This window comes from Myotis daubentonii, chromosome 20 (assembly GCF_963259705.1).
Source record: "Myotis daubentonii chromosome 20, mMyoDau2.1, whole genome shotgun sequence".
NCBI lineage: Eukaryota > Metazoa > Chordata > Mammalia > Chiroptera > Vespertilionidae > Myotis > Myotis daubentonii.
Genome location: NC_081859.1, coordinates 6790818 through 6815755, shown reverse-complemented (window position 1 = coordinate 6815755; position 24938 = coordinate 6790818). Strand labels below are relative to the sequence as shown.

The following is a 24938-nucleotide window of genomic DNA, read 5'->3' as shown; positions in this document are numbered from 1 at the left end:
GAGGCCCCGCCCCGCCCCGCGTTAGGTTGAGGACGCCCGCTCCCCCCAGCGGCCGCCGGCGCTATGGCGGCTCCGCGGCCCGGCCTCCCCTGCGCTTCTCCCGGGAGACCGGGCTGCAGGTCCGGGAGGAAAGGCTAGGGCGGAGCAGCTAGGAAAGGGCCCGGGGAAGGAGCGTCCGGAGGGGCCGCGACGACGCGGCGGCCCCCGCCCCCAGCGGCCCGCGCGGCTGCCTCGGTAGCTGTCATGGCCGCCGGGTCACGTGGCCGCGGCCGGCGCATGCGCGGTTGCCGTCGCGCCGGCTCCGAGGGGCCAGGCTCTGCGCGTCCCTCCCTCCCTCCGTCGCGGGCCGCTCGGACGCTGCCTTTCTTCCCGGACGAGGACCGCCGTCCGGGCTCCGAGGAAGCCGGTGAGTGTGTCCAGAGGACGGGCGCGTCCCCGGAATATCCTGCCCTGGTCGCGTCCCCGGAGCCCCCGACTGTGGGGTCACCCCCTTTTGCACAGTCCCCGTAGACCTCCCAGAGAGGGGTCCCCCAAAGTCTCCTGTTGGCATCTCGAAACCAAAGAAAGAGAGAACATGTATTTTGCGCCCCGAGAATCAACAGTATGAACAGTCAGAGTCGCGGGACCCCCTTGCCCGCCTCCCCGCTGGTATTGGGGGGCTTTCAGCTAAACAGGGGCTCGTTCGGTGGTCGTCGGCCCGGCCCCCCGGGCGGGGAGTGTCGGCTTTCCGCAGAAATGCCTGTCGGGAAGCGGGGCGCCCGGGGGTGACGCCTGCGCGGGTGGCCGGGCCGGGCCGGGCCGGGCCGGGCCCGGCCCTCGGAATGGGAGGAGGCTGGTGGTAAACAGGAAGCGGACGCTCCGGCCCCGGGGCGACACTCAGGTAGGCTCCTGGGGGGACCCCGGGATCTGGAGTGGGGGACCCCTGTCAGTCCCAACTGTGGGAGCGTGTTAGGTGGCGGCCTCGATCCCGCTGTTGTGTCGGTGGCTCTGCAGGTCCCCTTGCACCTGCGGTGGGCGTGGCGTCCCTGGACCCCACCCTCCAAGTCCCTGGAAACCGGGGTGCGGGGGGTGCGGGGTCTCCGATGGCTGTCGCTGGGAATACAGTGCGGAGATAACCCCCAGACGTGTTCATCCAGGAAGTGGGATGAACAGAGTGTGTAGGAAATTTGCTGCCACAAAACCAAAGGTGTTGCCTGCCATTATCGCCAGGAGGCTGACTTACATGCACGTAGATGCTGCATTTACTTAAGTTGTAGAGGAGGCGGACATGGATGGCGTCTAGATTATATATACACTGGAGGCCCGGTGCGCGAAGTTCGTGCAAGAGTAGGCCTTCCTTCCCCTGGCTGCCAGCATGGGCTTCCATCCCGGCCCTGCTTTGTCCGGAAGGTCGTCCGGAAGGACGTCCGGTCTGATTAGCATATTATGCTTTTATTCTTATAGATTCATATAGATAGATCTAGATAGATAGATATACACATACCTATATAATAATGAGCTAATATGCTAGTTAGACCGAACAGCGGAATGACCTGGACCACCTGGGGCTGAATTTCATGCATCCGGCCTCTAGTATGTGTGTGTGTGTGTGTGTGTGTGTGTGTGTGTATGTATATATCATCAGGACTTATTAAATGTCTTGAGTCAGAAGTGAACTTGCCCAGTTTCTTCTTGAGAACACGAGAATTAAACTCGTGGTGCTCTCCAAAACCGGTTTGGTGGTGAATAATGAAAGAGATAAGGGAGGTGTTAAAAGTAGGCATTTCACACCCTGTGCAGCCCAGGGTATTTTTCCCATTAAGAAAAACTGATCGACAACATTGTATACACCTTCAAATTAATTAAACCTTATCAGAATTTCTTGTCTGCTACTTCCTGGAATCTAATTGCCACGTATAAGACTTCAGCTAGGCTTTCCTGTAAAATCTGCACTGCCTCCCTTCAAGGACTTATAGGCAAGTGACATACACCTTTTTGGTTTTTAAATTTTTTTTTTTTGTAGTTGTCATTTTACTTACATCGTTTTCCAAATTATTGACCAAGTATCATTTTTTTTAAAATCACGAAAATATTGATTCTTATTTGCTGTTGTGTTGAAGTGTATTTCTTATAGAACACATGCTATATAACCTGTCAGTTGATGCCAGCAGTATCTTGGGGGAAGTATAGTTAATTTAAGACCTATTTTTCCCTAGCCGGTTTGGCTCCGTGGATAGAGCGTGGGCCTGTGGATGGAAAGGCCCTGGGTTTGATCCTGGTTTCTCGGGGTGAGGATTAAAAATAAAATAAAATAAAACCTATTTCTCTCAAGTAACCTTAGCAGTCTAAATTGCCTGTTTTGGGCAATTACATTCATCTGGTTCTCTGTCCTTCTCATTTGTGGCTGTCCAACCAAAATCTATTCCTTTGCTACTCAAAAGTGTAGTGTAGGGGCCAGCAGTCGCAGCATCCCAGGTCCTACCCCAGATGTTGATTTAGAACATGCATTTTAATGAGCCCATCCCCAGGTGATTTTCAATGTATATTAAGGTTTAAAGGTTACTGCTTCAGGTTAGCATTGCAGTTATTGTGGGCAAATGTCCAAATGCTACCTTTTTAAAATATATTTGTTATGGTTGATAGTATCACAGATATTTCCCATTTTACCCCTCATTATCCCCCTCCTCTGAGCCCTTCACTACCCTATTGTCTGTGTCCATGGGTTATGCATAGCTTCTATATATATAAAAGCCTAAGTGACCATTCAAATGTTCAACTGGTAGCTATGGTGCACACTGACCACCAGGGGGCAGACACTCCATGCACAGGCATGGAATCATGGAACAGACTGATGAATCTCAGAGGGAAGGTGGGAGGGAGGAGGGCGAGAAGAGAGTAACCAAAGATCTTATATGCATACTAGAGGCCCGGTGCACGGATTCATGCACCGGTGGATTCCCTTGGCCTGGCCTGCGGGGATCGGGCTGAAACCGGCAGTCTGACATCCCCCAAGGGGTCCTGGATTGCGAGAGGGTACAGGCCAGGCCGAGGGACCCCACTGGTGCACGTGTACTGGGCCTCTAGTAAGTATATAAGTTCTCTGGTTTATCTCTTCTCCTCCCCCCAACCCCACATCGAGGTATGTCAGTCTCTTCCATGCCTCCATGCTTCGGGTCTTATTTTGCTGGTCAGTTCATTTTGTTCATTAGATTCCACAAATAAGTGGGATCGTATGAATTTGTCTTTCTCAAATTGGCTTATTTCACTTAGCATAATACAAATGCTATATATTTTTTTAAATACATTTTATTGATTTTCCACAGAGAAAAAGGGAGAGGGATAGAGAGCTAGAAATATCAATGAGAGAGATTGATCAGCTGCCTCCTGCACGCCCCCCACTGGGGATGTGCCTGCAGCCACGGTACATGCCCTTGACCGGAATTGAACCTGGGACCCTTCAGTCCACAGGCCAGCACTCTATCCACTGAGCCAAACCGGTTCGGCACAAATGCTATTTTTTAATAGGCCTGCTCTAAACATAGACAAAACAAGGTTGACTTATAGCAGTGAACCATTTTGCTTATCTATGTATATTTTATATAAAAGTGTATATACATACCCTATAGCAAAAGTTTATTTTAAAAATAATTATTTTTATGCTATTTGCATTATTTAACTTGTATGCATTTTTTTAACTTTGTATGCATTTTTTTAAAAATAGGAAACATCTGGAGAAAATGACACATTGGTTTCATAGGAATCCATTAAAAGCCACAGCTCCTGTTTCTTTTAACTATTATGGCGTAGTCACTAGTCCTGCTGCTTCAAAAATTTGCAGGTAAGTTTCATCAATCTCAACAGGTATTGGTTGAATCACCCTTGGGTACCAGGTACTTATTTAGGTCTCATGGTCAGTCCAAAAGTATATAACACACTGTCCCTAAACTTAGACTCCTTACAAATTTATAAGTGACGTGAAGAGTTAAATCATAGATTACTTAAACTTTGTCAGGCCAGAGTCCTTAGTTTTTAAATCAGTGAATCCCAGAGAGGCTAAAGCAATCACAATAAAAGAGTTATTATAATGGTATAAGAGACTCTACAAAGTCGTATATGAGTATTGTTAATTGGCTGGATATTAAATTCATTGAGTTCTGACCCTATGACCTGAATAGCCCTCAGAGTGTTCATATAGGAGAATGGCATTTGAATAAATTGTATAGCTTAGACCAGGTTAGCAAACCCATGTTCAGCAGATCTGGCCCACTGCTTGTTTTTATAAATAAAGCTTTATTGGAAAACAACCCCTGCACCCCCATTTATTTCCATATTGTCTATGGTTGCCTTTGCCGCCTCTCTACAACAGCATTTCCTACAGAGGCTTAGATGACCCAGAAACCTTAAAGTATTTACTTCCAGGCCCTTTATAGGGAAAGAAGGCTGATTCCTAATGTAGATAGTAAGAAAGAAGAAGAGAAGTCATTTCTATCAGGAAAACCTTAGTTCTAGAGTAGTTTGACTGGAACAAAAAGAGATGCAAGAGCTATTTCCAAGGAGGGGTCAGCTGGCCAGATTTGCTGTGGGAAGTTGAAAGCATTCATTGTATATGAGAGAGAGAACCAAGGTGATCAAGGCACTGATGGTACCAGTAAAAGGAAATCAAGGGAGATGCTGCCCTTTTGTGGGAAGAGGTAATTGGAGCAAAAGGTGGGAAAACGCTCTTGGTGCTTACAGTTTAAATGTAGTCTTTAGCCATTTGCACACAGTGTCTCCAGACATTGTCAGTCTGATGTGATTTCTGGAACCCTCACTAAGCAAGTTGCCTTCTGAAGTTCGATGTGGAGCTGGAACAGGACCAAGTTGGAGCTGATGATGTAGCTCTAGGGTTGGATAGAAAGTTGCACGAGTAGATGAGACCTCAAAAGAGAGAAAAGGAGGGAAACTAGAGACTGAACACTTTTGGAGTGGGAATGAGAAGGGGGCATAGAAAAAATGAAGAAGGAACCTTTAAAGATAAGAAGAGACTCTTCAAAATTTAGAGTTATTGGAATCAAGGGAGAAAAGAATTTCAAGAAGGAAGCAGTGAATCTACATTTATTGCTGCAAAGAAGTAAAAGGGAAGGGAGACGTTTTAAAATGACTAATGACCACGCGTTTTTACATATTCTTTAGGTGTATGTTGAATTACAGAATGCAATTTCATTTTTAAAATATGGGTTTCTACTTGATAAAGTATATTTCGACATAATACCAAATTTTGAAATTTCAAGAAGATACTAAAATCATGCACAAACATTCAGTTTCCATTTTTCAAAATTTTATTGTGAACTGGGCCGTTCAGTTTACTCATTCTTAAGTCCTTCCTACCATCTTAAGTGATTGTGTTTATTTAGTTTTTTAAATTAAAACTTGCTATATATATTTTATTACATGTTATGCCCATGATTTGTCCCTTTAAATTAGTTTATTTTAGTACAACTTTTAAAACAATTGTTACTAGAAATTTCAGTTACCTCCAGTGTTAGCCCTAATTAAATTCATTTCTGTGTACTTAGCAATACCTTAGAGGAGGTATGTGTGTGTGTGTGTGTATGAGTGTGTGGTGTTTTAAAAGCTACAATTGACGTTTTCAGCCACTTTGACGCAGACTGGTTGTAATACCGTTTACTAACTTGACTGTCTCTGTCTCATGGAAGCGACTTGAGGTCATCCCGGGCACGGCTGCTTGAATTGTTCACGGATTTGAGCTGTAACCCAGAAATGATGAAGACTGCGGCTGATGCGTATTTTTCCCTTTTACAAGGTTAGTTATTTATACAAACTTGGGAGTTTGTAAAAGACAGCTATGCACAAGTTCACATTTAATTCTTAGACTTTTCAAATTGGAGTATAGTCTTCTGGGCTGTATTTTTTGGTATGCTTGAGGTTCAGAAATGTGAGAATATAAGAGTGGTATGTGGTCTTTCTCACATTTTGAAAATTAAATGTGTTCATATTTCATAATGCGTTATTTAGAGAAGGTGTGAGATACAGAAAGGGAGGGAGAGGTTAAGAGTTTCATTCAGATACCTGGAAAAGTCATTATCTGAAAAATTTTCTAAATTTAATACTTGATGTTGCTTTCTAAAACTGAAATGTTTTGTACCGTTTATAGGTTTCATAAATTCATTGGATGAATCTAGCCAAGAAAGTAAGTTACGATATATTCAAAATTTCAAGTGGACCGATACATTGCAAGGACAGGTTCCAAGGTAGGCAGTGCTAACAGTACTAAATTGAAGCCATTTTTAAAACTATTTAGCCAGTCCTTAACTCATAGCCCCTGTATTTGAAGAAATAAAGTATAGATCCAGTCAGTATTTTCTCTTTTCAGGAAATTAATTTTTAAAATTTCACCTAAACTCCTAATACATGCTGTTAAGTAAAAATATAATATTTCTGCCCTGACTGGTTTGGCTCAGTGGATAGAGCGTCAGCCTGCTGACTCAAGGGTCCCGGGTTCGATTCCGGTCAAGGGCATGTACCTTGGTTGCGGGCACATCCCCAGTGGGGAGTGTGCAGGAGGCGGCTGATCGATGTTTCTCTCTCATCGATGTTTCTAACTCTCTATCCCTCTCCCTTCCTCTCTGTAAAAAATCAATAAAATATATTAAAAAAATATATATAATATTTCTCCTGGGCCAAATCTGTTTTTCAGATAATCAGTACAAATGTTAACTAGACTTTAATAGCCTTGACTTTTAAAATTATTATTTTTTTTATTGACTTCAGAGAGGAAGGGCAAGAGAAAGAGAGATAGAAAGATCAATGATGAGAAAGAATCATTGATCAGCTGCCTCCTGCACGCCCCCTACTGGAGTCGATCCCTTAACTTGGGCATGTGCCCTGACTGGGAAGCAAACTGTGACCTCCTGGTTCATAGGCCGATGCTCAACCACTGAGCCACGCGGCTGGGCCAGCCTTGACACACACACAGTGTTCGGGAATTTGGAACCCAAAGCTAGCTTTCGGTCTTTGCCTACATTCAGGCAGAAGAGAATTTGGTTTTTCCCCTCCTTTTCCTTTCTGATGAATAATTCAGATGTCTTCAGTCAGTGTCTTTCTTTCTTCCTCCCCAATCCCACCCCAGTTCCATACTCTTTTGACTCATAGTATTTATTTGCTTCCTAATCTCTCTAAACTGTTTCTGCTCATTTTAAAAACTCCCCCTCAGAACTTTCTTACCGCTTATTTGAGACTAATTAGAAGAGATCTAATTATAACAGGAAGCAGATCATAATGGTGCTACATTTTTATTTAACTCCTGTTTATTTTTTTACACCATGGAGCTATTTAAGTGGTTGTGTATCTTTATATCAACTTGCTAGAATTGCTGTTTTCTAAAATCAGGAGGGAAGGAAATGGAGACGGCTGAAAGGCCAGGCCGACACGCATTCGAGGCAGGAGTGTGGGCCTTGGATTCACACATAACGAGGTGCGACCTCAGGCTTGGAAGTGTGTGAACACCCGCCTCTTCCGCTGCGTGTTGGGGTTGCAGGTACAGGCCTTTGTGAGGAGCAGAATAGGAACACTTATCTTAAGAGACGAATGTAACGCCAGGCACTTAACAGGCATTCAGTGAATGTGAGTTTCCTTCCTTCCTTGGGAATGTTGTTTGTAGAAATCATAAATTGGGTAGGAAGTTGGAGACTCTGCATCCTTTCCACATTTTGATATTCTGGGGTCCTGAGGATTCCCAAGTCCTCATTTTTTGTTTTTCTTTCTGTGACTCCTTTGTATTTTATCTAAAATTAAGGAATATTTTTATTTAAAAGTATCTTTTTTTAGAGAGAGAATCAAACCGCTATCTTTATTACATTAGAAAACTTTGGCAGCTTCTAAGACTGTTTTGCATCACATACATTTGGCACTTTTCCCCACCGTGCCAAATGTTGATTCCCGTAACAGCATTTCCCGCATAGTTTTATGAGGCAGTGCAGAATAATGTGATAGAGGCCTTAAATAATACTACTGAATATTCAGTACATCCGAGGTATTTAAGTAACTTTATCCTTGACTGCTATTGATACGCAATAGAAAATACACATACGAGTATAGAATGAAAAATGTTTCCTCAACTGTATACTCTGAGCACTACTTAGATGTGGTTCAATAAAAGTGGAATATTTGGGAGCGAGGCAGATTGAAATAAATGAAGGAAAAGTGGGAGTTATTCCTGTGACTATAAGTTAGCAAAGCTATTTTATTACTTAAAAGTAAAGTTATAAATTAGACATGCCTACTAGATCACCAGAGGTGTAATCCATTTGAAAGATCTCAGTGCTGAAAAGAATAAGCCATGAAACTATGCATTAAATTTTTTCAGGTAGTTTGTTCATAACATATTTTTGTATAACATTAAACGGTAGTTTATAAGTTATTTTTGAGTTACCATATGTCTTATAACAAATCTCCTTTTTTTTTAATCTAAAAAGTTTCTATGTCTCCATTTCTTTTAAGATGGAGGCAACAAAATAGAATCATGATTTTAGTTTCTTCTCTTTGGGTAATTTTTCTTTATCTTAGTATTGTATGTGTAAAATAAGGGCATTGTTTTTTTCCTCATTTGAGATAGATCATGTATAAGGAATTGTCAGGGTCTTGGCAGAAGCCTAATGATTAAAAATTAGTATTATCTTATTTGCTTAATAAGCTTTTGTCATCTTTGTGTCACATATAAAATATACTTGAGTTTAAGACCGTTTTCTTTGTCGTATGCTGATTGGCTTAGCTCAACATCCTCTTCGCTTTCTTTCCAGCTTGGCTTCTTGCCTCTGTTCCTCGATTTGTTTTTAGGAACCATCTGTTCCAGTCAAGCTAGCGGGGTCTCTGCAGTCAGGAACATCGCCAGACCGTCTTGTGCATTAGCAGCATTGTTTCCTCACCTGGGACGGCCTCTGCTTCCTTGCAGCCATCTTTCAGGGCACACTTCAGATTCTATAGCTGCATTAAGCGTCTTTAATTATTTAGCCTGAAACCATCTCTCCTCTGAATTCCATTTCCTTAAAAATGTGGTATAAGAGCCACCAGCTCCAGAAGCAATTGGGTACTTGCTAAAAATGCAGATCCTGGGCCCCTCCCAGACTTTCTGACTCTCTGGGATTGAGTCCCAGAAATCTGTGTTTTTATTTTTATTTTATGTATTTTTTAAAAAATATATTTTATTGATTTTTTACAGAGAGGAAGGGAAAGGGATAGAGAGTTAGAAACATCGATGAGAGAGAAACATCTATCAGCTGCCTCCTGCACACTCCCCACTGGGGATGTGCCCGCAACCAAAGCACATGCCCTTGACCGGAATCGAACCCAGGACCCTTCAGTCCGCAGGCCGATGCTCTATCCACTGAGCCAGACTGGTTAGGGCCAGAAATCTGTGTTTTTAAAGCTACTTTATGTACAGTAACGTTTGGGAACAACTGCTAGTCTCATGCTTACCTCTGTCAGCATTACATTCGGAAACCTTGGCTGACTGTTATGGAGTACATACTGGGCAGTGTGCTTCGTCCTTCATTGTTAATTGCGTGTGTGTCTTATCTCTCCGTCTGTGTTAAACACAAGGACTGTTTTCTTCATTTTTCAGTTAGTATAGAGTTATCTATAATTTTGAGTTGGATGTACCAGTAGGTCTCATGTAGAGATGTCTTAATAATTGACAACACTTAATGATCATGTTTATGATTCTAGTGCCCAGCAGGATGCTGTTTTTGAATTAATTTCCATGGGATTTAATGTAGCTTTATGGTACACCAAATATGCCTCGAGACTGGCTGGAAAAGAAAAGTAAGTTAAAAGGGGATGGTTTATATGCATATGTGTTATTTTTCCAGTATATGAAGCTTTGTTATTAAAAAAAATCTAGCCTATTGATAAAAAGTACCACTTTGGTAAATGAAAGTTTGCCTCAAAATGTTAAAGCATTATTAAGCATCAGAATTATGGAGCCCAGTGTCAAAAGGAGGAAAAAAAATGAATAATCTTGTCATGGGGAAGGTCTTTTTAAATAAAACCCTAAACCAAGAAAAGGAAAAGATTGAATATTTGAGTATGTAAAAGTACTATAAACAGAATTTTTAAAATGACAGATGGGTCAAAAAAAGTGCAATGCATTATACAAATTATTTTTATAAAATGACAGATGGGTGAAAAAAAAGTGCAATGCATACATCCCAAGGCTTATCCCACCTGTAGTATTACAGATTATTTTTATAATGTATATTCTTACAAGTCAAAAAGGAGAAGACCAACACATCTAATGAAAGTAATCAAAGGTCATAAATAATTCACAGAAACATAAATAAAAAGGTTGCAAAAGATGTTCTGAAGGATTAAAGAACTGTGAAATAAAATGAGATACAATTTTTATAATTGTAAAAGTAGATATTAACAATACGAAATCCACTACCAACTCAGGTGCATCTGAACACGGGACTAATATGCAGCCATTTAAGAGTGAAGTTGATGGATGGGGGACTTGACTTGGAGTGGTGAACACACAATTCAGTATCCAGATGATGTCTGTACATCTGAAACCTATATCACTTTATTAACCAGTGTCACCCCAATAAATTCAATTTTTAAAAAATGAAGTTGAATTGTGTAGGCTGATGTAAAAAGATCTCTAACGTAATTTAAGGGGCTTAAACAGGAGCAGAGTAGTGACTGTTGTGTATTTATGTGTTTTTCAAGTGTGTGCATGCATTAAGTGTCTGACGTTTGATGCCGTTTGCGCACAGAAGATCATCTGGAAGGGAAAACAAGAAGCCTTTGTTCGGACCACTAGACAGCGTCTCTCTTTTCACTTGTAGTTTCTTCTCTTTGGGTCTTTTTCATGTGCATTTGTTAAATGTCAAGTTAGATTTTCTAAAAGGGAGAAAGCTAGTGGTGAGAAGCACAAATGACTAATTTGGCTTTATGATACATAATGTGTTGTTGGTTTTAATACCAGAAATGGCTTTGATCCTGTAAGTAATGTAACCACTGTCTTTAGCATTACAGAAGAGGAAGCAAAAGAGGTCCATCGAAGCCTGAAAATTGCAGCTGGGATTTTTAAACATTTAAAGGTAAAAAAATAATAAGATATATTTCTAATGCTTTAATTCTTGAAAAAAAATTTTTAAAAAATTTTTTATTGATTTCAGAGAGGAAGGGAGAGGGAAAGAGAGATGGAAACATCAATGATGAGAGAGAATCATTGATCAGCTGCCTCCTTCACGCCCTGCACTGGGAGTCGAGCCCACAACCCAGGCACGTGCCCTGACCGGGAATCAAACAGTGACCTCCTGGTTCATAGTTGGATGCTCAGCCGCTAAGCGACACCAGCCAGGCTTGAGTAATTTTTCTTTACTTCTTTGGGGTGGAGGATGAGGGCATTATTCATTATGTAAAAAGTACTAGTGTGTGTTCTGGTTTCATTATGTTAAGTACCGTGTTGATGAGTGGGGCCAGTTATAGAATAGTGTCTCCATTTCAGAAAATCACCAGTGAATTTTACAATGAGAAAACTCACGTCGTGATTCACTGCATATTTTTCCGTCTCTTCTGAAAAGGCATAAGACAAAGCCCTGAAATTGCTGGTGCTGACTGGTTCTTATTGCTGTCTGCAGCAGTGGCCAGAAGCAGTCAGACTTCCGCACAGCTGAGCTGCTGTTTTCTCTGTCTCAGTGAGAACACTGCAGGGGCGATCAGCACACGCTCATTATACTGAATTGCCTGAAGATAGGTGGAGATTAGGAGAAAGATTAATATACTTCCAACCAGAATCACCCGCACCTCATTCTCACTAAACCACTATTTCCTGGAGACCAGTGTTTGGTTTTCTTAGGATAAGATAAGATGCTTTTACAGTGATTACAAAGCTGTTACCCTGAGGGAGCTGTAGAATTGAAGTCGTCTTTATATCCAGGTGTTAATGTATGAGAGAGCAGTGCCGGCTGCCGTTCAAAAGGCTACTGTTTCAGTTAAACATTTTCTAAGGTGAAAATACGATTTGCACATCTAACCAATCCATTATGATCCAGATTTTGTTCTTGAATTTCTTATTTTTACAAAAGCTTATAAAAAGCTTCGAAAGTTTTAGTATACAGGAGCTTTTATTCTCTATAAGTTTAGTGTTTTTCTTTTTTTTTACACATTTTTTGATAGCACCCTATATTTCTGATAAATCCCCATCAGCTTCCACTTTCTTCATCTCACAACTGGGTTAAAAGAAATTTGGCTTTTTTTTCTTTTTCTTTCAGGAAAGTCACATCCCAAGGCTTCTCACGCCTGCAGAGAAGGGGAGAGATCTGGAAGCACGGCTCCTCGACGCTTACGTTGTTCAGTGTCAGGCCGAGGCTCAAGAAGGTATCTGAGGGTTGTAAGGTGTTGTTAAAAGAAAGTCTGTATCAGCATTTACAAACATTATTTTTTTAAATTAATTCATTTAAGAGATAGGAAGGGAGAGAGAAGCAAACATTGAATTTTTATTCACTTATTTATGCATTTATTGGTTGTTTCTTGTATGTACCCAGACCGGAGATGGAACCCACAACCTTGGCATATCAGGATGAAGCTCTAACCAACTGAACTACCCAGCCAGGCTCCCACCTTCCCCCTAATTTTTTTTCAAATTAGAATTAGCTGGAATCCAGTCTTAGGTTTTGAAAAATTTACAGTGAGGAATAATTTTCCTTTAGCATTTGCCTTCATTTTTAGTTAGCAGAAAAAGGCCTCACAATGCCATGTCTCTTTTTAAAAGGATTGGATTTCACGTTGTTTCTGACAGAATAAAATTAATTCCGTAACTCATCTTGTCCCCCTCGACCTTGCTCAGTCCTTTTCTTCCTCCACTGTTTGGCTTGCCTGGAAATTACCCCCTCTCAGTGGCAGGAAATACTAGTAAATGAAGACTTAGGTGAGAACAATAAACTCTGTAGGCTTTTGTTTTGCTTTATTTCTGATTCCAGAGCCTGGAAGGTGTTTGTTTCTTCTTGCATCATGCTGTTTTACAGTAGTCATTTCCCGTGACTCGCTGGTCATTGGCTTTCGTGATTTATTTAAATAAAGAAATGGGCTCCGCCGGTGTGGCTCAGTGGTTGAGCGTCAACCCATGAGCCAGGAGGTCAAGGTTGCGAGCTCAATGGGGCATGCAGGAGGCAGTCAGTTGACGATTCTGTCTCATCCTTGTTTCTGTCCCTTTCTTCCTCTCTCATCCTCTCTCTCAAATCAATAAAAACATTAAAAAATTAAAATAAAAAATGGCATCAGAACCAGCAAGCTCATTTTGTGTTTGCATTTTCTGTAGCTTACTTTCCAAATTAAAACTTTGAAGAAACGACTAAAACCCCACATAGGTTGTTGGACTGTCTTTTGCCTTTATAATTGAACTTAGATTCATTTGATTGTGTTTTGGTCACAGTGACAATTGCTCGAGCCATTGAGCTGAAGCATGCTCCAGGACTAATCGCCGCGCTGGCCTATGAAACAGCCAATTTCTATCAGAAAGCTGGTACGTTCATGACCCATTGTTACACTTTCAGCCTTTTGATGTTCAGAATAACCTCCAGTCTAAATAGGAAGCCGGCAAATTAGAAAGATTCTCAGACTTTTCACTATTTGCAAAACTGTAATAATATCTGCGTTATTTTTATGAATTTTGTTAAAAGAAAATAAAAGAATTAGAGCTGTTCACAGTTAATATTGCTCCATAGCTTCTAATGGAAAGGATGGTACTATACTTTTTAACCAATTATGTCTAATACTTATATAGCTGTTTTGCTTTTGAAAATTTTTCAGTCTTTATTACAACCTTATAGCTACTATAGTGAGACAAGAAACTAAAATCCAGAGAATTATCATAACAGACCCATCATTTAACTGCTAGCAGTTGAGAAGTTGGGACTAGAACTCTGGTTGTCTCATTAGCCTATTTTTCTTTTCATTCACTTACTTAGGAAACACATGCATGTTCCTGTGTATGGGATGGGTACTATTTTAGTTACTGGGTACACAAAGATCAGTAGAACAGATTCACAGTCTAGGGAAGGGGACAAACACATTTTGTGGCATGAAGTAAGATGGTACAGCGGTGAAATAGAAGCCTGAAGGACCTGGGCCTGCGAGAGGACGGTGGTGTGTTAGCCTTATTTTGAAATATAAGTAGAAGTTCTAAGTGTGCTAGGAATCTTTAGCGATGGGAAGAGGAGAACATTCTGTAGTTTTTAGAGATACAAGGGAACTTAGCTCCTTCTGGGAGCTTTGGACAGATGCTCTTGCTAAAACACAGGAGAGGTTAGGAAAGTGTGTGTGGGTGAAGTCATGAATTGGTTTGCAAGCCTACCTGAGAAGTTTGGCCTTTATTCAGTAGATGTTTGGGGCCCATTAAATGATATAAAGTAAACTTGACTTGATTGCATTTGAGTTTTTAAAAGGTCCCTATGGTTGTAAGATGAGAAATGGGCATGCTTAGGGGGAATGGTTATAATGTAAGAGAAAATGATGAACACTTTGACAATGATAGCAAAGTAGGAAATAGGAAAGAAGAAATAGATTTGAGAGATGCGTGAATGTGTGTATTTCATATGAGATTCAGGGATGGGGCTGTGAATGAGTGTGTCCTTCATGCTTCTGACTTGGGTGACTATAGACTACTCTGCATTGCTATATAACTTTTAAAAAATAGATAATGTAATAGTATAAATCATACTTACCTTGAAGTTCTTAGTTAGATCTATTTTTATCATTATGTTAAACCTAAATTACATTAACCATCAAATCAAAGAAGGGCCCTGGTACTTAACCAATCTTATTATGTAGTTATTGGGAAAAAGAAATCACTTGAAATAAAGCCAGGTTTTTAAAAATGTGTAAATGCTTGAGTTTTAGACTTGAATGTCATTCTGCTTTTAGCATCTGAACACTTGAACTAAAAGTCGTCTAGTGAATCAGGGTGAAATGATATTTTGCTTTTTAAAATGTAACTTTAGATCATACTTTATCCAGTTTGGAGCCTGCATACTCTGCTAAATGGAGAAAATACCTTCTCTTGAAAATGTGCTTCTACACGGCTTATGTAAGTACGTGTAACCCGGAAACAATAAACTACGGTCTTCCCCGCCCCTGGAGTGCCAGGTGTGCCATCTCTACCGACCCTTCATTAGCGTTTTACAAACAATGGACGTTCTCAGTAGATGGTCACCCGCAGTAGGTGCAACCACCAAGGTGAACTAAGGTGGGTGGAGAGAGATGATGGAGAACTCGGAACTGGGTTCCAGCAGTGGAGTTGCTGTTCCACTGAAACCCACTTTTAAGCTGGATGCTTCTGCATACTTAAGAATTCTCTCATTTCACCCTGTAGAAAGATACTTACTAATTCTAATCTTAAGACATACCGTGCATATTTCACCTTCTCTGGTGAAGAACTATTAATAAGCACTCGTTGGGAAGTGACCTTTTTGTCTCTTCTACCCACCAAACATTGCCCTGGCCATTGAGGCTCAGTTGATGGGGGTGTCATCCCATACACTGAAAGGTGGTGGGTTAGATTCCCGGTCAGGGCACATACCTAGGTTGCAGGTTCGATCCCCAGTTGGGGCGGGACGCAACAGATTGATGTTTCTCTTCCTACCTCTCTCTGAAATCAAAGAACAGATTAAAAAAAAAACAAACCCTTTTTCAGATCTAGGTAGATATTTTCATTTCTTATGCCTTATCACCTGTTTTCAAGCATGCTGCATAAGCCACGTGTGTGCTATCCTTATACTGATGTAGACATTTAAGAGTGAGCATATCCGACTTCGTGCTTCAAACCGGTTTAGTCCTAATTTAAGTCCTCCCTCCCACTGCCTCTCCATTAGCACAGTGCTGTCCCTCCTTTACCCACAATGCCCTAGTTTTAGAAACAGGTTTCAGCAAATGCTTTTTGCTCTCAGCCCATGTTTAAAAGACTAGTTTGGCTCAAAGGTTTGATGTAATTCCACTTTTGATACTAACAGAGATGGGGGAACGCTTATTCAAGTAAATAAATGTAAGGAGTTGCATTGAAACTTCAAACAGTGGACAAAGGCAATGATTTATCTGGTGCATGTATAAGACAACGGCAGTGGAAAGCATCATTTGTGGAGAAAATGAATGAACATTTGTGTCTTTTATCAGGCTTACTGTTACCACGGTCAGACTTTGTTGGCTAGTGATAAATGTGGTGAGGCGATCAGGTCTCTCCAAGAAGCAGAAAAATGTGAGTATTCCCATCAGATTGTTAACTCCCTTCTTAAAAACACATGTTTTATCCTAAAGGGGAGGGGCAGTTAAAAGAGACTTTGGCTGAGTTCATGAACGGGGATGGGAATGGGAGAAAAGAAAAAACGTTTCAGAAACCTGGACTCTCTAGAGAGGACCCAGCTTCCCCTTGCACTGATGCTGGTGTTGCTGCAGCATTGCCCGCCTTCTCTGATTTCAAGCGCTTTTAGTGTGAATAATCAATAGTGATTTCACATCAAATGACTTTCTATCCCTTTCACACAAGCCTTTGCAAAGGCAGAAGCGTTATGCAAAGAATACGGAGAAACCAAAGGACCTGGACCAACAGTCAAGCCTTCGGAACACTTGTTCTTCAGGAAACTTGGAAACCTTGTGAAGAACACCCTAGAGAAATGTCAGAGAGAAAATGGATTTATGTGAGTACAGCTTCGCAGTCTCTTAGTAATATTAATGCTAGTAGGCCGTTGACACTTGAACAGCACAGGTGTGAACAGCTTGGATCCACTCACAGGCAGGTTTTTTTGGTAAATACCTGTAACTTCCACCCATAGTTGGGGATCCGCAGATGAGGAGGGTGAACTGTATGCATTGATCTGTTTCCAAAGATTTTATGTCAGTTTGCAATTAAGATTAACTTTAATCTTCTCTTTAAATTGGTACTAAAGTTTACTTGTGTTGTCTTTTTTTTTTTTTTAATATATTTTATTGATTTTTTACAGAGAGGAAGGGAGAGAGATAGAGAGTTAGAAACATCGATGAGAGAGAGACATCGATCAGCTGCCTCCTGCACATCTCCTACTGGGGATGAGCCCGCAACCCAGGTACATGCCCTTGACCGGAATCGAACCTGGGACCTTTCAGTCTGCAGGCCGACGCTCTATCCACTGAGCCAAACCGGTTTCGGCTACTTGTGTTGTCTTAACGCTTATTCTGCTTCTGATGACGATGTATAAAAGCAGATTTCAAAATGTAAACATGAATTTTCAGTTAATGTAATAGCCCCTTATACGGTCCTGATTTTCTGTTTCGCTGCCATTCTCTCTCCATGAGTTATATATATCCTCACAACTCCCTTTCCATATTCATCTCACTCTGGTTTTAGCCACCTATACTACTGCCTCAGTTTTGTTATTAAATCAGCATTGTTTGAACTGTAGGTTGGTAGATACAACTTTTAAAGATATTTAAAGTTCCCATACTTTTTAAAAATTATGAGTTAATTGGAAATAGGGAAATAATGTGCTCAATGTGGAAAACCTAGAGTGAAGTGCAAAGAAGATAAAGCCACAGTCCTCATCACTTTGGTGCCTTTCCACTCAGAAATAGTGACGTCTCCTCATTTAGCGAGATCTCTCTTTTTGCCTCTCAGTCTTTCACGTGGGTTTTGTACATTTTTTTGTGACGTTCATTTCTATCAGGTTTCTTTTCAGCATTCTAAATAAAGGTCCAATAGCAAATATATTAGGAACAAACAGCTTTTCAACAGCAGGCTGCGAAGTTAACCCCAAGTTGTCCCTGCTTTGGTCTCCTTCCATCCCTCCCCTGTTCCTGCACCTGGTCACCTGAGCGCCTTCACTCCCTTGAACACGCCTCGTGTCACCTCATCACTCCCCTCGGAAAGCATCCCCAAGCCCGACCTGGGTTAATCGCCCTCTCTTGTGCTCCCATGGCACTCTGTCGTCATAGCTTCAGTCACACTGCGTCGTCGTCGACAAGTTTTCTTGACTGTCTCACCAACCCATCTATAAGCTACATGAGGCAGGTTGCACAGGGCCCTGAACATAATAGGTACTCAAATAGTTAATGAATGAATGAATGAATGAATAAATCGCTGTGTCAATGGCTTTTTGCAGTTACTTTCAAAAAATTCCAACAGAAGCCCCACAGCTGGAACTCAAAGCAAATTACGGCCTGGTGGAGCCCGTGCCTTTCGAATTTCCTCCTACAAGTGCGCACTGGACCCCAGACACGCTGGCTGCATTTGACCTCACCAAAAGGCCCAAGGACGACAGTGTAAGAGACTGGGTTTTCCGTTCCCTCACAGATGTTTTGTAATCCCCACCCGAGGACTTTTAGAGAGTGGGAGGGAGGGAGGAGGGGGGAGAGAGAGAAAAACATCGATGTGAGACAGATAACATCAGTGGGTTGCCTCTTGCGTGCACCCCTGCCAGGGCTGCAGGACCTGTAATTGAGGTATACGTGCCCTTGACCAGGAATCGAACCCGACACCCTTTGGTCCACGGGCCGATGCTCTAACCACTAAACCAAACCGGCCAGGGCTCATTCACAAACGTTTAAAAAGAATTCAGGGTTAGCATTTGATATTGTTCTCTGCACAAGTAGATATATATTTGTCCAAATGTGAAATTAGCTAACTGCAGTGCTTGGTGAAATGTGTTCTAGGACTCTCTCAGAGACAGACCTCGAGGCCTTCATTGTCTCCTGATTTTCCACCAAATCTACTGGCCTTGTTTTCAACACATTGTCTTCTTTCCAATTTGTCTGAGCCTCCTGTGGGAAGAGAGTGGGAGAGCACCTCTGAGGAGGATGGCTCGCCCATGTCTATTGCTCTAGCGATGCTCTCTGTTTCTGTGTAGCGTCAGGCAGGGTAACTGAAAACTTGACCTGATTTCAACATTGCGTGGAGTCACCCACCGGTCAAATAAGACTGCTTGTATTCACGTCTATCTAAGTCCCTGCTGTACTCAACCGAAGGGTAGATGAAGTAGAAGTGTTGAGGTTTGACTTCCAAAAGAGAGAGGGCTCTGTGAAAAAAAGGAAGTGGGAATTAATTCTCCTTTGAAATGGGGTGGTTTTTAAATAATTCCCCACTCGTGCTAAAGCTATTGTGCCTTAAAAGAACTGTCTTCCTATCCCGTCCCGCCTCCAGAATAGTGCCTGTCACTGTCACGAGTGATTCCCAAACAGAGGCTCCTCCTGCATGTTGATCCTCGGTCTCCTCCTCAGACAGCGTAGGAGGAGCAGGAGCCTGACCTTTGCGGGGTTCCCATCCCCACTGATGTGCTTTCCCATCCTGTCTTCAGTCGAACTGATATGTAGCTACTGGAACAGCTTCGCTCCTCTGCTGTTGGAGAATTTAATGTCGCGTCTTTTAAAAGTTGGAAGTGGAAAGGGTCTAGTGTTCGTTTTCCGAATCTCCGCTTCTGTTCTTACGTCGTATTGTTCTTTCTCCCTAGACCAAACCCAAACCGGAAGACGTGAGGCCCGTGAAAGAACCAGACATCAAACCTCAGAAGGACACGGGGTGCTCCGTCTCCTAAATGCATCGCCCCCGGTGCATGGGAGCCACTCGCCTAGTGGACGAGATAAGCCATGGACTTCCGTCCACATTTCTTGAAATGATCTCTCCGAAGCCTGTAGAATAATGTAGTCCATTCAGAGGGAATCGGCCTTCAGTAGCTGTTAGATTTTTAATATCCCGAGGCTTCATGCTTTGTTTCCACATTTCTTCTTAACCAGGACAACATGGGGAAGCTTGATTCTGCCTCTGAAGAGTGTATTTAAGGGTTGGGTCTTTTTGTTTTGTTTTTTTTGGTTTTCCCCCCCACACTCTGGGTAATAATAAATTACAGGTTAATATCGTATAGGCCAGGATCACGTGGTCATGGGTATGTTTTCTCTCTTTACAAAAAACTTATTTTCCTGCCTTTTAATCGATACCAGCAGAATGACAGGCGTCTGTTTTCACAGGCAGTTTTCCCTTCACCATTCTGTTCATTGTAGCACAGATTTAGGGTCTGAGTTAGTTACCTTTCCGCTGGGAAAAAAGTCACTTAGACTTAAAGGTTAGAAAATGTTTATACCCAACCCCTGACGATCGAATCTATAATTTACTAAAAATCAGTGTTTGCAGGATATTGAGATCACTTACAGATTTCTGCTCTGGCGGCCCTGCACCTCTTCTGTATCTGTAAACTTTCAGTGGTTTTGACGAGTTCCTTTCTAATGGGTTTTTCACTTCCAGGGCAGAACTTGGCAATAGCTCGTATGTTTCTGTGCGAGGGGAGCCAGAACAAAAAGGTTTTTGAAGAAATCAGATGTTGCATGGTGTCGAGAGAAACTTTGAACCTAAGGGAGGGTTGTCCCGAATTACACTGGTCACTCCACTTCTTTGTAAAATGCTTGGGTTACCTGGGTAGTGTACCTTGCTATTATGTGATTTTCAGATACACAGGATATGTGTTGCTTTATGCCAGAGGCCAGAGCAAAAACTGAACAGAACAACAGATTCAGTATGATCTTAACAATAGTTTGTAGTATTTGAAACCGTTTCATATGTACATAGACTTGGGATATAGTGGATGCATACACCTGTAGGTTTATCTTTTGATTATTCTCTGGGGGCATTAGCTAATTTTCCTCTTATAAATGGGCTGGCTCACTTAATAATAAGAGCAGTATATGTTGGAGCTTACTACATGCTGGGCCCTGCACCGAGCACTTCCATAGATAAACCCTTGAATCCACACCGCAACTCTGAAAATCGGTAAACTCTGCATAGAGTGTTGGAAATAGGAATAAACATTTCATTATGAAGAATAGATTATGCCTGTTTGAATCAATATTGTGCTCAAGTAAGTGATTACTAAAATCATAATTGACACTCTTGAAACCAGCTACATAGGATCAGTGTGTTTAAAAAAATATATGGAATGCTACCAGAAGTAACATATGGAAATGCTCCTTGCTGTAAAACGTTTTTTGAAGCTGCCGTTTGCAGAATAAGTAGAGTAATAACTGAACAGACATCACATTGTAGTTTGCTGTCTGTAGAAACTATTTTAATTAAATTCGCCGCATTGTGATTACAAAGTCATTTGCCTGTTCGCTGTACACCAGTGGCTGACAGAGCTGAGCTGTCTTTGATGCAGCTTATAGCTGGGCCCGGAGGGTCAGCTTATCGTAGGTACCATGCTTATTAACCAAGCTACTAGTTCTCACGTTCACATTGTGTGCATCATACTATCACACACGGGATGAAAGCATGTAGTACGCTCAGTGCTTCTGTGATACGCAGTTTAGTCCCTCACTGGCAACTTTGACCTAAGCCGGTAAACGTTCTGTTGACCCCGCAAAGGCAACACTTTGTGGCTGAAATATCCCCTTTATCATGTTGTTTGAAATAGTGTTGGGAACTTGGGGAAGTTGAGGAATGTAAAGAAGTTGCATGAAGGTTCTAGAGGGAGCTATTTGCATTAACTGTTGCAGACACTCCATACTTCACTTAAAGCGGATAATGACAGCTAACATTCTACTGGAAGTGCTGTTTGTATAATGAATTATCTTTTTATTTATGGAAATAAAAGTAATTTTACTTACAGTTTCATTGACATCTTTATTTGCTCTTTTATAGATATTTTTACATTAAGCCAGTGACAGTTAACACGGTGCAATACCATAATTTTTCACAGTGACATTGGGAAGTGACAGAGCCACGTGTGTCCGTTGTTTTATGCTACCTGAGCTATTCAGTTTCTGCTTATTGGTATTTACCGCCCCTTCATCTCAAAGCACGATTTCGATGGGCCTTACTGTAGTGTTTGTCCCTGTGATACAGTCTGCGTACTGTGGTAGGCTAGCTAGCGAGCTCATCATCGCTGAACACTGCTCCGCAGAACACTTTGGAAACTTGAGGTGGCATTTTCAGTGTTATATAAATATACTCAGAAGTAAAACCATATTCAGAAACAGTTCCTTACTCTCCAAACTTTAGAAAACACCACATTTCTTACCTTGTTTAATTTGTGCATACAAGTACACTGCAGTGTCATTGTCAGCGAGGACTGCTCTGTGGGCTTGGTGGCCCATCACTGCTGTCACCAGGGCCTTGAGGCCCTAAGGGGGTGCGAGGGTGGGAGCTGGGAGCAGCGACCTGCAGTGGCCAGGTGAGCAGTGCTGAGGAGGTCTTACATCAGCTCTTGGCTGCATTTAACCTGGTTCACTGGAAACATTTTCTGATAAATGGAAGCGGAAAGAACTCTAGGAAATTTTAGGTATAACCTTCCAGAAGTTAAATGCCAAGATCTAGAACTAGGACGTCATTTTGTCGCCGCAGATTACAATGCCGTGTTTCAGTGGAGGAGTTAAAGTGCAGTGATTAGTGTGTAAATGTGATGAGAAGTCTATTAAAGGGTGGCCATTTAACATGGGGAGATAAAATGACAAGTCTGTTCTCATTTTTCTAATCTATTCTCTGGCACCTTCCCCCACTCATTAAGGTGAACTAACCATATGATTCATTTACTAAAACACTGAGGTCCAGCTGCGTGTCAGGTATTGAAGGGGAGGCGATACAGCCAGGAGCCCACAGGGAAAACCCTCCCACTCTGCCCGGAAGATGGGGGAGGGGAGAGGAGACAAACAAGGTAAGTGTGTTCCATGAGGGTGAGTGCCTAGGAGGTCAGGTGTTCGGTGGTGGTGGTCGTGGTGGTGGTGGTGGTGGTCGTGGTCGTGGTGGTCATGGTGGTGGTGGTGGTGGTGGTGGTGAAGGGAATGGAAGTTGCCTTCAAAAAGGAGCTCAAATCAGACCTGGAGGAAGTGGGTGAACAAAGTCTGAGAGAAGGACTAGTACAGATGTCCTGCTGGGGGAGAGCCTGTGACCAGAGTGAGGAGTGAGGGGGGAGGTGTACAAGTTGAGGTCAGCGAAGTGCTGGGGGCCAGATCCGCAGCCTGTGAGCCATTGCTGGGACGCGGGCTTCCACTCCGGGTAAGGTGGAACCCCCTGGAGCATTTTACGCAGAGGAGTGACATGATCTGGCTGAAGACTTAACAACTCTGGGTGCTTCTGGAGTGTAGACTGTAGGGGGGACACCTAGGAGGCCGCCGCCAACATCCAGGTGAGAGGTGGTGGCTGAGACCAGGTGGGTGGCCGTGGAGTGGTGCTGTTAGGATTCCAAAAACATCCAAGAGCGTTCCCTGGTGGAGGTGATGTGAGGCGTGATGAGAAGAATCGAGAACAACTCCAGTGTTTTTGGTCCGAACACCTGGAAGAATGGAGTTGCTGTTTAGTGAAATGAGGGGGCAGCCAGAGGAGCACATGTGAGTTGGGGATGGTGGGGGGAGGGTGGTATAGGGAGGGAGGGTGGGAAGGAGGAGGCTGTGAGAGCTGTGCAAAGACTCAAAGACAGGTTAGGGTTGACGCTGTCGATTAGAGACCCAAGAAGAGGTGCTGAGTAGACAGTAGAATCTGTGACTCTGAGATGCAGGGGGAAACTGACCTGGAAATACAAATGTCCGATATAAATGTGTGTAGATGGCATTTACAGCCAGAAACAAGATTATCAAGGCAGTGGATAAAAAAACAAAACCCAGAAGAGCTACAACCACTGAGCCCTGAGGCAGGCTAGTATGGAAAGGCCAGGGAGATGCTATTGTCCAGTAATTACAGTGTAGACTCAGGAACTGCTGCTGATAAATGACACTTGGGGGATTTAAGAAACAAGAAGAGGCGCTCATAAGAGTTGTGGCAGGGACTGTTTGGTTCTTTGAAAGATCGCTTCAAAGCATCCATAGCCAGGCACTTGGTGTGAAGTTGGCCGTGTTCCCAAGGTTTTGGTAGATAAAAAGAAGTAGATTCCACACGGCAGTACTGAGCCCACTCTCTGTCACCGGCTCTGTGATTGCGAAGATGACTTTCGCAAAGCACATCCTAAAGTGTCCACTAGGTGGCAGGAAACACCCAGTAAATCAGCTGCAGGTGCCGTCCTGCTCTCTACTCCCTGTAGTAAAAAGAGTCACTGAATTAAAAGATGCATATGTCTCCTTAATGCATACTATTATCACTTAGAACAGAAACCGCTATTTTCTCCAGAGACCTAATAGCGGCCATTTGTCTGTAAGATAATGGGGGTGAGCCAGGTGTCTGGGGTACAGAGTGCTTCATTCCGTTTGGAAATGTGTGTGTTGGGAGCTGGTTTTGTGAGAAGTAAGGCCATGAGACTGTTAGGCCTTTTTCATAAACTAGATATTTAAGATTTTTCGCTTGGGGAAAGGTGAGGGAGGCAGGCTCAGAAAAGCAAAAATCCAAACACAAAATCCTCTTGAAAAAAAAAAGTAAGTCATGTATCACAAATCTATTTCCATTTAGAAGTTACATCTTCTTCCACTTTCCTTAGGACACTAGTCCACACACTTGCTTGCACGCTGGAACCCTCTGGGCAGCTTCAAATATAGCCAATGCCCTGGCCCCATCCCTAGAAATTGTGATTGATGTGGTCTGAGATGTGGCCTGGCCTTGGACGTGTGTGTGTGTGTGTGTGTGTGTGTGTGTGTGTGTGTGTGTTTAATTATTTTAAATAATATTTTTATTGCCCTAACCGGTTTGGCTCAGTGGATAGAGCTCGTCGGCCTGCAGACTGAAGGGTCCCAGGTTCGATATTCCGGTCAAGAGCATGTACCTTGGTTGTGGGCACATCCCCAGTAGGGGGTGTGCGGGAGGCAGCCTTCCTAATGATGTTTCTATTTCCCTATTCTTTTCCCTTTCTTTCTCTCTACGATCAATAAAAATTTATTTTTCTATTTACTTTTTAAACATATTTTATTGATTTTTTTTACAGAGAGGAAGAGAGAGGGATAATTAGAAACATCAATGAGAGAGAAACATTGATCAGCTGCCTCCTGCATACCCCCTACTGGGGATCGAACCTGCAACCCGGGCATATCCA

General features: G+C 42.5%; 1 protein-coding gene across 4 annotated transcripts; it reads left to right on the top strand.

Moving 5' to 3' along the window:
* The first annotated feature begins 102 nt into the window (after positions 1-102).
* Positions 103-21595, top strand: BROX (BRO1 domain and CAAX motif containing). Of its 4 annotated transcripts, none has more exons than XM_059677371.1 (13): positions 103-406; positions 3701-3817; positions 5676-5782; positions 6134-6230; positions 9703-9798; positions 11006-11078; positions 12255-12360; positions 13415-13504; positions 14982-15067; positions 16150-16231; positions 16520-16670; positions 18131-18267; positions 19452-21595. In XM_059677371.1, the coding sequence occupies exons 2-12, from the start codon at positions 3717-3719 to the stop codon at positions 18237-18239; spliced, it is 1098 nt and encodes a 365-aa protein (XP_059533354.1). In that variant the 5' UTR covers positions 103-406; positions 3701-3716; the 3' UTR covers positions 18240-18267; positions 19452-21595. The 4 variants fall into 4 exon arrangements, with proteins under 4 accessions (XP_059533354.1, XP_059533351.1, XP_059533353.1 ...); XM_059677368.1 differs by having other exon boundaries at positions 18108-18267; XM_059677369.1 differs by lacking the exon at positions 103-406 and adding an exon at positions 744-880 and having other exon boundaries at positions 18108-18267.
* Positions 21596-24938: the final 3343 nt, after the last annotated feature.